This window comes from Heliconius melpomene, chromosome 1 (genome assembly GCF_056956725.1).
Source record: "Heliconius melpomene rosina isolate 202511_hmr_F chromosome 1, ASM5695672v1, whole genome shotgun sequence".
NCBI classification, from domain to species: domain Eukaryota; kingdom Metazoa; phylum Arthropoda; class Insecta; order Lepidoptera; family Nymphalidae; genus Heliconius; species Heliconius melpomene.
In genome coordinates, this window is record NC_140389.1 from 7,700,574 (window position 1) to 7,715,008 (window position 14,435).

Sequence of the window (14,435 nt, forward strand, 5' to 3'; positions counted from 1 at the left end):
ACAATATAGACCAGTGTATATTGAGCTGGATAGTAATTTTTGACTTAATAAACTTTAAATTTTAAGTATGTTTCCGATTTCAAATATAAAACAATCCGTTTCAAAGTACTAGTACCAATACCGCACCATATTACTATACATTTCTTTTCGCAAATCGTTAAAAATGTATACGCCTATAAAGACTGAACTGCCAAACCTGTGACATCTGTCAATTTATATTTTATTTTGATTTGATAGTTGAGTTGAAAATAAATAAAGAACCGAACCGTTGAAAATAAAAAAAATGTATTGTTATGTATCTATTGTACGTATAATTTATTTAAATTTGAAAATACGTGCATATTTCTGATGAAATGGACAAAATATCTGAAGTGGCGTCTACCTTGTCACACGAAGATCTTCTTGAAATTACAAAATCCTCTCTTAAAAACTATATAAGTAACGATCAATTATTATCTGACCTACCGGAAGATATTATTTTAGAAGAAATCGAATCTTTGGTACTTTTTTAATTAGTATATTATTCATTAAGATGAAGTTTTCATTTTAAGCTCCACCAAAGTGAATAAATGGAAATATAAATTTACATAAAGAGGTTGGCGGGAAGCGGATGGGTCCGAAAAGCTGAGGATCGAGTGTGGTGGCGAGAATTGGGGAAGGCCTATGTCCAACAGTGGACAAAAGATGGCTGTTGATGATGATGATGATGATAAATTTAAACTGACGCCACTGATACTTGTAAATTTTCGTATTTACAAGTATCACTTGAGTTTACAGTCACACTTAACCCTGCGTCACAAATAGTCTACAACAACTATCAACAATAATTTGAAAAGTTAAATATGAAAAAAAAAAAGTGTAATGGATTCTAATTTTCACAGATTGCTGTAGAACATGGCCAGTCTATAACTATCTTTGTTTCAAGAGATGTCGAAGAATCATTGAAAGTTATTGTAAGTATATTTTTTGTTGTCTGCCTTTTTATTTACATTTATTTACCAAATAAAGTTTATTGATATAATGTGTTTATGAACTCAATGATTCAGACATCTGAAAAATTAAGTAATATGGAAGTCTACTTATTTTTTGTATAATTTCTCTGAATTTGTTTACAGGTACCCCAAAATGCCACAGTTAGAAATCTAAAAAAAGCAATTGCAAGGCATTTTGAGTTGCACCAAAGAAGAATGCAAAATGCAGTAAAAATATCTTGGAAGTATATTTGGAGAACATATTATTTATATTTTGATAGTTTGTGTTTAGATGACGATGATGCACACATATCTGACTATGGAGTATCTAATAAAGTTACATTAACATTTAAAAAGAAAAGAAGAAAAACAAAGTGATAATAATTTGTATTTATTTCTATATTGGCTACATCATAAGATAAACAGTCATTTATGTGCATTAATATTAAGAGTAATGCTTAAAATAAACATGTCATACATAATAGACAAATAACTTGATAGAACTATCACATTTATTAACATTAATTATAGAGGACATGTAAAAACTATATTATGTTATACATAATTTCTAAGTTAGAGTTTTGTAGCTTAAGTCATTAAGATTGCATATATATCTACACAACAAAGTGGTGTTTTACTTTATTGAAATGTAAAAATAAATTGCAACTTAGAAAGTTTGATATCCCAGTTTTTTATTCGATTAAAAAAAATTGAAACCCATCCCATTCAAACAAAAAATCATCATGATTTATATCATTGTCCCAAAAATTGTGTTCTAGTTAGCTCTTACTTTAACCATAAAAGTTGTAAATAAAAATACAGGTATAACATATTAGTAAAAAAATATATATATATAACTGTACTATTAAAAAATCAAAAGACTTAAAGAAACCAAGTATTTTAAAAAAAGTTTGAACAGAGCTAAGTTTGTTACTGCAAAATAATTAACCAAATTTTACATATATTTAACCTTATATTAATATAATTGGTGTCATGAATTGTATACCTGGCATAAAGGTGTTGACAGTGTGACTTGCATGAACATATTTTTTAATCATATGTATTTAGTACTTTTAGTAGGAGTTATTTAAATAAAAATTCACACTATGAATAAAGTTATCTTTACAGTATAATTATGATTTTTTATATATTATCTTAGGGGGTCCCTATGTGTTCTTGGACCTGTGTAATTCAAGCTTTCCCAAGGACTGGGAAAAAAAATGCATTAACTTAATCAACCTATTCAACCCTGGTAAAGATACAATAAAGATGTTTAAAATAAAATAATATGTATACATAAGCTTTTAGAGTTGTTCAAAATCGGGTTGTGGTGGAGGTTCCTGTGGCAGAGGCTCAAAGTCTCCGAGACTATAGTGTGGATCTTCATGACGAGGAGTGGCAAGTGGCCTGTCATATGCATCGTTTAGTAGCTCTTTCTCATGCTGTAAATAAATGTATTGAATGTATGAATGTCAAAGATTTGTAGAATACAAAAAATAAATAAAATCACTTGTGTAACAATTTGAATTAAAGATTGTGATATGTAAAAATAAGTGTTCTATACTGAATGTCTGAAAGATGAAATACACTGTATATTATGTTGGCTTCCTATTAAATAAATAAATAAAACAAATTAGCTTCACACTGTATCCCTCACACAGTAGGGTAACCAGAGGGAACCTAGTGTTAAGACACTCTGTACCCCACTTTGCGCCGAATTCTGGAGGTATTGCGTGTTGAGTGGCGGAACTCAACGCCGCTCTTATGCCTGGATACCGGAGCAAAGAAATGGAAATAAAAATGTAAGTAAATATTTCATTCCCTCGAGTGGGGCTCGAACCCACAACCAAACGCGTTTACAGTCAAACTTTGTGCACAAGTGGGGAATGGAGTGTTTTAACACTAGATGCCTACCCTACTCTGTGCGGCTGTGTGTAGCATTAAGCTGATTTTTATAATTTCATATTTAAAATTGCAGTTTCGCTGAGATGAGTCAGTATAAATTTATTAACAGCATACCTGATCAGACTGTAGCACTGATGGTGGAGCTAAATCATCAAGTGACAGCTGAGTATTGATGACGGACGGCGGCGCGTAGTCCGCTATAGCAGGCATGGTCTCCATGGGCTGTAGGAATTTAAATTTTACATTTTTGGATCAGTTTATACAGTTATTGAGTATGAAACATCCAATCATAAGCAATGATTCACTTTATCATTGATACCTCTTTTTAAGAGTCACAACATTTTTTAAAGTAAATCTTTTTGGGTTATACAACCTGAAATAAGCAAAAACAATAATGCAGCTATGCTGTGTAGTACTTTTCTAACTCCCTAACCAAAATTATAAGCAATTGGTGAGTTTACTTAAGAGCTTCTGAGAAAATTTACAATACATAGATATTTTATTTTCTAATCTTAATTTAAAAGTAATCATTGTTACAATTACTTAAAAATAGAAATATTAAAAACTTCCACAAACTTGACTATTTTGGACAACATTAAAATACACTTACAGTATCAACAGGCTCAGTAGTTGAGACAGCAGGTGTGGGTACCGTGGTGGTCGCAGGTACATCATCTCTCACAGTGTTGGCCCGAGCGTCTTGTTCCGATGAGTACGCACTTGTGTGGTGTGTTAACAGTAAATGGGACAACATGTCTGTACCTGGGGTGGAAAAATTTTGAACATTAATTTCATTTTTGAGTTTTTTAAATTTTTGTAATTTGGATATTTAAATATACTTTATTGTTAATCTTTGTTAAGTTAACCTATATTTATAAAATTGGAAAAGAGTATGCTTATTAATATTTATGTTGATAGAGTTAACAAGCATGCATATTGAATTTCATAGTGGTGTTGTTAGGACGTGTATGATGAACGTGGGTGCGTGTGTTGACGTGTGACTTGTGTAGTTAAATATATTTTAGCATATAAGTATTCATGTTAGGGATTTTATTATTAGCAATGTTTTTAGCAAACATATAAAACGTTAAACATGGCAGTACTGGCACGCGCGCCTCATGGAGATCGTTAAAGCGCTGTGAACACTAACTAAACTATAAGTTCTAATCAAGTTCCATCGAATTTTCTTGTTAAACTTATATAGAATTTTTGTTGTTTTCTAAAATCATTTTTGTATCTTTAGTATGGATGTATAGCTTAAATCACTTACCAACGTCGGTGGTGTACCCGCACACGCAGTGCAGGGGCTGGGGCGCGGCGCGCGGTGCGGTCTCGAGCGAGTGCGCGCCGGCGCAATAACCGCTGTGGCGCAGCATTGCACGGTAGCACGACGTCGCGTACGGACACTTGCTGCACGCCGTACGCCCGCTGACGTGCAAACACAAAACATTACTTGTTACTTATACATCATATAATATGCTTTTTTGCTTGTCTATCTTATTAGTATATATGTCAATAAGTCAAAGTATGACCCCCTGAAAGCCACGTATAAAAAGGTGGATTTTCATCTCGTAAATTCCAATGACTTACAAGATTCATTAAAAAAAACAAAATTATGATGTTTTACTTAAAAGTACTACTTCTCAAAAGATAAAGACTATTATAGATTAGGTTTTTTATTTTCTAAAGAAACGTTCTTTTTAATTTACCTTCTAAAGATTAAGGATATTGTTTGTCTACGGATTAAGAAGCTAAGAAGACATCAAGTTTTTGGTCTCTGATAAAAAGACTCATAAAAACGAACTTACAGGAAATGCTTATCACTATCTAATGGAGTGTCACACTCTCGGCACAGCGCGCCGCCGTGCAGTACCAGTGTTGTCTGTTCGTACGTCTCGCTGACGGCGTGGCTGGCGCAGTCCTTCACTGGTGGACGTGCTTTTTTCTGAGGATGTAACAAATTCGTTTAATATTTATGTATTCTTTTGAAATTAAGTACTATATAATTTGGATTGGATTAAAGTTGGTCAAAGAGAAAATATTTTTCTAAAATTCTTAAATACATATCCATAAAATAGGACACTAATATAAAAAATTGTGAGGATGAAAAACTTCTGAACATAATATGTAGATGAAACTTCACAGTAACATAGGTTATCCACATACAAACATAAATAACACAAAGCCTACAATTTATGTAAAAATGTAGTATAATTATATTATAATATAAAATACTATAAGTCTAAATAAGTATAAGCGGCCGAAGCCGCGTTTGGGTCGCTAATAATATATAATACTCTGAAAACTATCACACATACACAATATACAAATTATTAAAATATATTACACATTACCTTAGGTTGGTTTATTAAGTGTTCTTCAGTGCAAAGTGGAATCACATCATCTCGACTGTTATGATCACGAATTTGATGCTCTTTGAGTTGGCCTAAAATATAAAAAATACATAATTGTTGTTTTTTTCTTGTTTATACACTGCGCCATGTTCAATAGTATATATCACTGTTATTGATACTATCGTTTAACATTTTATTGTATAAATTGTGTTAATTGAGTACTTTCATCATGGTGTAAAATAAAGTTTTTTTTAATGTTTAAGCAAAACATGTAAGTAAATAAATAATAAAAACATACCAAGATGCACAAACCGCAGTACACATCTGTTGCAGCGCACTTCTAACTCCTTGTCTTGGTGCTGCTTCAGATGGTCGATGTAGAGGAGGACGTTGGCAGTGAGTTCATGTCCGTCCGCGTATACCGGGATCACCTGGGTTTTACAATTTTTTATGAAAAAAAAAAATTAAGTCAGCCTCATGCTGTATCCCACACACAGTAGGGTAGGCGGAGGGAAACTAGTGTTAAGACACTCCGTTCTCCACTTTCCGCCGAAATCTGGAGGCATTAATTATTATAATTTGAGCAACAATTGGAAGTTCGATTTCCAGTCGAGGGGAACCAACTTCAACTATTTAAATTACTATTTACATTATTATTTTTACGTTGTCACGTACTTGCATTGAGGTTTTGTACAAGAAAAAATAATTAAAAGAAACAACTTTTTATGCAAATATTAAAAAAATAAAATAAAAATCAAGTAACAAAAAAAAATAAAAGAAATAGTGGCTATACCTTTAAACAATACGGGCAATGCAGTCCGTCGGAACGCGAGTGCGCGCGCGCGGCGTGGTCGCGGGCAGCGCGGTGTGCGGAGGCGCGGTAATCGCAGGCACCGCACGCGTACGGCAGCTCGCGCGGCGAGTGCGTCTTCTGCATGTGCGCCGCGAGCGTCAGCACTGCTGCGAAACGGACCTGACCAACAATATAAATGTTAATTATATTATTTTCATCTATGGCTATGGACTATTATTTTTGTATAACCGCTTTAATATGAGCATTGGGCGTCAGTGTCTATTCTTTACTGTTTACCATAGTATATATAAGATATAACATGAAGATAAAATAAAATATACAAAAAACCCAACAATTACCTCACAAATTAAACAAGCGTAAGTAAACAATCCTGGTGACTTAGTATCAATTGGGTGGTGTTGAGTGAGATGGTGATCCAGTTCTCCGCGCGTCGGGAATTGTTGTAAGCAGTAAGAGCACTGGGCGTCTTCGGTGTCTGTATTTTCCACATTTTCGGCGGGAGGAACCACGTGACGGAATATATGCTCTGTGAGACGTTGAGACTCGTTGAATTCGATGTGGCAGATGGGACACTGAAAAACATGTAATAAATAATATTAATCTGTAGTATCAACTAGAGGTTACTAGAGGACAAACATTTATACAAATAAAAGTAAATTACAAAATAGAACAAGCCATTTAAAATTCATTTTTTTTATGAGAACAATGACATCTCAATTATAGTATGTCTTTTTTTATTTCTTGCCAATTCAACGTCATATGGGTAACGTTATGGGTGAAAGTTTGGAAAAGCAGATTTAATAAGCGTTTTTTTTTTCAAACCACTTAAAAATAAATTATTAATTTTTCATATACCCATAATGTTAGTACATTTATATTTTACGAAAATCGACCTACAACCACCATTTTAACAATAAAACATACCTCAACAGCAATAGCAACATCATCCACTTCCCCTTCAGCTGTCTGTCCAAAGTAAAATCTTTCCAAAGAGACAGTTTCCTCAGGTTTAATTTCCTTTTTAATGTTCTTGAGAGGTATGTCATCTAGGTCGTCGTCTACGTATAAGCGGGCGGCTTTACGGCGACTTCTGGGCGTTTCTTCTTTTTCCTTTTCTTTGTCTTTTTCCTTCTCCTTCTCTTTTTGTTTCTCTTGCTTTATCTTTGTACGGCGGAGGGCGAGTGGGATCTGGTATAAAACGTTTTTTTATAAATATATGTGTATGTTATGGTACATGTAAGACAAGGAATTAAGTAATTTTGGTAATTTTTATTTTAACCCTTTACATACAATAGGATAAACAGAAAAAACCTAGTGTTGAAACTTTCCGTTTTTCGGATTTTGCCCGAATTCTGGACATTTCGGTTTTGGAAAATAATATTTTTTATAAATGTATATATAACGGTAATGTAAGTCATAAGAGATTTAGTGTCATAAGTGTTTTTTAGCTTAATGCTTTACGGGAAAGGTGTGGATGTATGGTCATTTGTTTAAATGTATAATCACATGAGTGGATAAATAAATGTCGATCTGTGATCAAAAAAGTGGATGTATAATTGCACGTGTAAATATGCAAATGTGTCGATGTGTCTACATATGGTAGATGTGTAATCACATATTACTTAACTTAACACAATACAAAAAAATACAGTATTATTAGTTCTGCTACATACGGAATATAAGAATGAAGACTACATTTCTTACCTCTTCCTCATCATCTTCCTCCACATAGGAAGTCTTTTCTTTCTTTCTCTTCTTCGGTGGTGGAGCTGGAGAAGGCTCCTTCTTTTTCCTACCTCTTTTGCTACGCGTTTCCGGTTCTGGTTCTTCCACACGGTCCTTTTTCTGTTAAGGTGTTAGTTTTATTAATGTATTTATAGTTAAATAACAAAATGGGGAAAATATGTGAATGGCTCTTTTTACAGGTTGGAAGCGAATCCTTTTACAGGAGGAAAGAGACTCCTTTTACGGGGGCAGCATAAAGGATAAAATATTTCATACCTAAAAAAATTATCATGATTCTTTAATAGTTTAGACGTAGGACTATCATTTTCATTTCATGATATTTATCCATACTCTATGACGTGTGACGCAGTGAGTAGCTCGAATTGTGTTTTACTGTATAAACTAGCAGACAGGTAATAAAATTTGCGTTAAGCTTACATGTTGCAATAAAAAAAAACATATATACCTTAAAATGAAACCAGTCGAGGCGCAGGGACACAAACATATGATTATAAACTCGACAAGTTGTGTTTTTGATTCCGACTCGGCGGAATGAAATACTTAAATTTTCATTTCCTCACTCTGGTAACGAGACTAAGCGCGGCGTTAAGTTCCGCCATTCAACACGCCTCCAAAATCGGTGCAAAATGGGGGATGGAGTGTCTTAACACTAGGTTCCCATGAGCCCTCTGCTTATTCTCCTATGTGCAGGATGTAAAAAAAATATAAAAATAATAATCATACCTTGCTAGGATATTTCCAGTTTTTGAATGGATTCGCCGCAATTTTATTAAGACGGATAGTAATAGGATCTTTTGCGTCGAGTTTCGTCTGTTCCGAGATGTGTAGTACAATATTGTCGAAGGCTTGCCATGGGGAGACGCCATATCTGTATAATTATTTGTTAATTTTATTTATGGTCTCTTTAATTTGTTACGTAGAATTCAATTTTAGAAATTATTTAAGAATATTGATGATGTATAAAATACATATATTTAAGCTTTGTACATTTTTTTCTATGCGATGTATCTCGCTTATAGTAGGGTAGGCACAGGGGTTCTAGTTTTAAGGTCCTTTGATCTTCAGTTTTCGTTTTCTTCTACCAGTTTTGACACATTGCATGTTATGTGACGGAAGTCAACGCCGCACTTCTTGTTCTTATCTTAGCAAGGAAAAGACAATAGCTCAAATCAAATGAATAGACTATAGTTATAATTAAATAAATACACACTTTTCTCTCCACACCAATTCGTCCAGGAATTGTTGTATAATCTGTCTCGATAGCAAAGACAGAGTGTTCTGGAACATTCTAGGCACTATACGCCTAAGATATTCCATTATATTAGCATTACTGTACTTCGACGTCTGTTCTGAATGCGATGAAGATTGATGGACGGTTTTGAATCCCATTGACACTAGGGTCCCTTTGTCGACAGTCAAATCTGTTATTATAATAGAGGAAGGATGAACCCAGTTTGTGAGTGGTTCTAGAATTTTTTGGAAACGCTTTTTATAGTTCTTTTCGTATTCTGCTAGTGGTTCCACTGCGCGTAGGCGGATCTAGAAAAACAGTTGTTATTATAAGTATATTTGGTAGTAAAAGAATGTGTATTACTATTTCTTGTGTTTTATAAAAGAAGACAGTTATACATTCAAGAAGACAATCACTAATTTTGTTAAAAGTACACTAAAAAGAGGAAATACTTACAAATTCACAAGTATTGTTTTAAACCTAAGTAAATTTAATTATGGAAAATTATTTATTACTCATTAAACGTATGTAACATAGTCCAATCAATAAAACAGTATAAAATGTAATATTTTTTTAATATATAAAGTGATATTTACATGCTGAATGAAAAAATATTCAGAAATATATTAAAAAATTAAGTAAACAGACTCCAACTAGCTTCTTGTAAGCCGTGCAAGCTCTCTAGTCAATTGAGGTGAGCTTGAGTAACACTACAAAAAAATCATATATTTCTAAGTATAACATATCTATAACAAAAACAATTTAAAACTTACTAATTTCTCAACTGGATCCAAAACACCCAACACCTCAACCTTCACTTGTCTCTGAGTGCCATCATGGCTGGTTGTTCCCAGTGATATAACACCCACTTCGACTTTCTTTCCCTGACCCCCTAATAAGCCCATATGCTGATGTATGGCTGATGTACAGATCGCTCTTAACCAAGTAAACAGGCCTTTTACATATAAATTATCCACTTTCACCCATTGTACTACATTCTGGACGTTGGTTTGACAGGCCCAGTGGTATATCAGTTTGAGTAGTACGCTCGGCGGGAAAGTAGCGCCTTCGAATATGGAGCTTGAGAAAACTGAGACGAAACGGGTCGGACAACATTCTGATATCCAGACGTAACCTCCTGAGTATGGGAATTTTGATACGTCGGAATACATGCCTGAATGGGACAAAAATATATTATAAATATTTTTCTCGTAAGTGTAAGTAATATACTATTAATCACTGTATACTCTGCATGGGTTTTATATTTATAATAGAATCCCACTATTTATTTTAAGTTTAAGTTATTTTTGACAATACATGTAACAAATTAATTACAAGAGTGAAGAAATGAAAATATAAATGTAAATAAATATTTTCAATTTCATGTAAATAAAAAATCCTTACCCAACTTTAATTTATTTCCAGCATGTACAGCGCACCACTGCTCTGACCTAACCAAGCCCTGCTGTATTAGCCACTCGGTGAACTTCACTGACGTATGAATGAGGACTGACTTCACTTTGCTGTCAAGAGCTGCTCTGTCATATGTTGGTGAAGTCTCCTTCGAGCGGAGGTAAGGACGTGCCACTACTACTAATGATGGGAAAGTTTTGCCTAAAAATGAAGCAAGACACATTCATTACTATTATTGCCATTGAATTAGTTATGTTCATTCAATTTTTACATGATTAAAAATTGTAATTAAATTTAACAATATTTTATTTGAATACTTTGCAAATGCAAAATATGTACATTTTCAATTTACAGATCACATATTAAAGTTAAAAACAAAATTTTAATTACTATATTTATTAAATAAAATTAAAATTGCAATGGATAAGTGTCTACATTTATTTTATAATGTAAAATTGTAATATATTAAATTATCCACATTATATGCACATTGTGTTACAAACATTGTTTTAATGTCAAAAATTATTTATCTGTCACTAAACAAAAAGATTATTTCACATTTCTATATTACCTTGTAACTTATTAAATGAAACTTCTCTGGAATCGGCCACATTTTTATTTCCATCATCCTTAGTGAGATCAACTATTGCAGTTGTTTTTGTGGCACTACCGGTAAGCAATCCTCCAATAGCAGTGACTTCAGATGGTCTAACATTAGTCACCACACTATGAACATCTAAAAATAATACAAATTATTATACTACGTATATATTATTAGGTTTTTTCAACGTTACACCTTTTCCCATATATCAGTATAGGTAAAGGGAACCTAGTGTCGATACACTCTGTTTATCTTGCTATTATCCCACTTTACATCACCAGGGCACAATATATTTTGTGTTTAGTTTTCAAAACACAAAATAAGGAACCAAAGTAAGGAACTGAAAATAATTAATTTTCCTAAGTAGGGCTCATAGCTACAACCACTGAGTTTAATGTCAAATGCTGACCAATAACTACCCCAAACATTTACCTAGAAAAACTTTAAAAAACTTAACTTAGATAAAAGAAGAAAACAAAATAGGTTATTAACAACAGAAAAAACAATAATATATACTTGAAGGAGCCAATGTTTTATCTTTTGTTTTAGTTTCTTTTTCCTCTTTCTCTTCTTTCTTTTTGTCATCCTTCTTTCTGTCTTTGTCCTTCTTTTTCTTTTTGTGACTCTTCTCAGGTGACTTAGCTCTATCAGAGGATGGTGAGTAGTCTCTATCCTCTTCCTTGGTCTTTCTAGGCCGACCTATAAGCATTAAGAAAATAAATAGCATCATACTGTGTCCTGCATATAGTAAGGAAAGCAGAGAAACCATGTGTTAAGACATTTCATTCCTCACTTTTAAAGAAATTGGGAAATAAAATCGCATGGCGGGCGTCAAAGCCGCGCTTTTTTTAGTTACGAGTGAGTGATGTAAATAATTAATTCCCTGAACGGAAGTTGAAACTCACATTTGTTCAATCCACGAATTTTTCATTGATAATCAGACAATGGGCTACTATGCCATAATGGCTATTAGATCAATATTTTTTTAAAATTTTATTTATTATTCATTTTATTTATTTTTTTGAGCTTCACACTTTTCCCACACCTAGTTTTATCCATATAGAAAGGGTAAGCAGAGAAAAGTTAGTGTTAACAGACTCCATTCTTCTCTTTCTGAACAATTACAAGGAACCAAATACAACACACTGTGTTAACATTATTAATGCATAGCAGGAACATGAAAATAATTAATTCCTCCAGCAGGGACTGAACCCAATGACAAACAATCCTCTGTCTCAAAGACAGACAATGGTCTGCCTAAATTAAACTATAATTTAAATTATTAATTACAAATACATACCTCTCCTACTCTTAGTTTCTCTATCTTTATCCTTACAAATAGAAAGTGAACGGGAACGAGATCTTATAATTTCAGCACTCTGCCTTTCCAAATCCTTAAGTACTGGTTGCCTATAAATTTAAAAAAATATACTAGTAAACATATAAAAAATCAAATGTTCATCAGCAGGATTAGAAATAAATTCTAATAAGCTTGTGAAACATTAATCTATTTATTGTTACTTGTTATTAAATAACACATTGTAAATAGTCTGTATAATTTAAGTAAAAAAATATTCAAACTAACAACAAATGTGTAGTGCAAATAAATGTTCATAATAATATTCAATTAACTACTTAAAGTTATGCAAAATATTTTGCATTCAATACTAAGAAATGTACGCAATTTTTCATTAATGTTTTCTTATGAGGTAATCACATAAAATTATCATCTATAATCTGTCTTCACAGATTATTTTATTTTATTTTAATAAGCAAAATATACTTAAATAGAAAAACATCAGAACTTAATGCCGCTTTATGCTGTACAAGCATAAAGAAAAAATGATTATATATATGCTATATAACTATATAATAAGTTGTGATTTTAGATTGTACATTTAGTTAGACACTGTCCCACTACATTACGACAAAATCTTATTAATACAATAGAATTTATAATACTTTTATATTTAAATATCATATCTATATCATAAAAGTTACATTTTCAAACTTTCTGCTATGAAGCAAGATATTCAACAAAGAAAGTATTATAATACTCACTTTCCAAGCAACTGGTAAGCAGTGAACTGATCACCATTATAAACAATCTCTCCACCGGTATCCTTAACTATCACATCAAGTTTGCTTTGAATACTCTTATATTCTTCATCTGCATTTTTGTAAGCCTGAAGTTGTGCTTCTGAAAGTTCTTCTTCCCAACATTCTAATTCTAAAGTCGGCACATCAGGTCCAAAATAAGAACGCTTGTACAAATCAGCTTCAATTATTTCTGCTTGTGGTGGTAAGGGCGCTGCAGGTTCCTGTTTAATTAATTATGAATATTTAGCTGGTACTTTTAAATAATATAGTACTCTCGATTCAACTATAAAAGTGCTATGATAATGTAATGTATGTGTGTACATTAAGTGGAATTGCTCATAAACAGTTAGTAAATGGCCCACCTCTGCATCAGCTTTTACTTTTTTTAACTTCATTGTTAAAGAATTTGTAAATTTGCCGTCAAAACATGAAAAAGATCTAAATACATTTAGTTACAGAAATGGATCTCTTAGTATGTAAACATACAAGAAAAACACAATACATGCAAATTATCGATTGATGGCGACGCCAATCTGACAGTTTTTCTAATTATTGCCATTTAGAAAAGACTGCTGGTAAGAGCAAAATTTTACTCTTGGTCATGAAGTTATTGTAAAAATTTTAAATAGGTACTTTACTTTATAATTTAAACACTTTATTTACTGTTAACATCTAGTAATACTTCTTTGCTTCATTTTTAGCGAGGTAAAACATTTAATAGTAATCTTTTAAATTGTATATTTATCTATTTTGTCTTTAAATTATTATTTAAAGGAAAAGAAATTAGGAGAATGAAATATCTCCTTTAATTTTTATTTTTGAACATAAGTATAAGTAATAGGCCGTTTTCACTGATGAATTCGTGACAAGTGGATATGTTTTTCTGCGCAATATTATAATAATTTACTAGCATATTTGCTAGTTAATTATTATAATATTGCGCATATAATTATAGAGAATTTTCAATAATTATAATTGTCCGTACAACATTATTACTCTTATCGTGAATCTAGTATAATATTTTATGTTCCTTGTCGTGAATACTTAAAATATGCAGCAATATACAATACGACAAAGTTTGTTATTAATTTACAAAATTAAATATACGTATTTTAGTTACATCTATATGGCAAATTGTATTTTTATTAAAAAAAAATAATAAATTGGCAATGTCTCTAATATTTATATTTTTATGCCTACCGTAAAGAAACAAAAAAAATTATGACTGGAAATTTATATTTTTTATTTTTCATCTATTGACAAGTATAAAATATTAAAATACTATAACGTAGAATGTATG

General features: G+C 32.2%; 2 protein-coding genes across 2 annotated transcripts; one reads left to right on the forward strand and one right to left on the reverse strand.

Annotated features, from left to right (window-relative positions):
- Nucleotides 1-223: 223 nt before the first annotated feature.
- LOC146541155 (U11/U12 small nuclear ribonucleoprotein 25 kDa protein) lies at nucleotides 224-2,104 on the forward strand. The gene is made up of 3 exons (XM_085186534.1): nucleotides 224-500; nucleotides 882-953; nucleotides 1,116-2,104. The coding sequence occupies exons 1-3, from the start codon at nucleotides 354-356 to the stop codon at nucleotides 1,347-1,349; spliced, it is 453 nt and encodes a 150-aa protein (XP_085042660.1). The 5' UTR covers nucleotides 224-353; the 3' UTR covers nucleotides 1,350-2,104.
- On the reverse strand, nucleotides 1,347-13,670 carry row (zinc finger domain-containing protein relative of woc). The gene is made up of 20 exons (XM_085186270.1): nucleotides 13,498-13,670; nucleotides 13,097-13,356; nucleotides 12,336-12,445; nucleotides 11,552-11,734; nucleotides 11,006-11,170; nucleotides 10,426-10,635; nucleotides 9,795-10,195; nucleotides 9,001-9,329; nucleotides 8,514-8,658; nucleotides 7,749-7,889; nucleotides 6,969-7,232; nucleotides 6,383-6,616; nucleotides 6,024-6,203; nucleotides 5,529-5,661; nucleotides 5,231-5,322; nucleotides 4,685-4,821; nucleotides 4,147-4,304; nucleotides 3,487-3,638; nucleotides 2,991-3,098; nucleotides 1,347-2,413 (listed from the first exon to the last, which is right to left on the reverse strand). The coding sequence occupies exons 1-20, from the start codon at nucleotides 13,528-13,530 to the stop codon at nucleotides 2,276-2,278; spliced, it is 3,573 nt and encodes a 1,190-aa protein (XP_085042396.1). The 5' UTR covers nucleotides 13,531-13,670; the 3' UTR covers nucleotides 1,347-2,275.
- Between the last annotated feature and the right edge of the window lie 765 nt (nucleotides 13,671-14,435).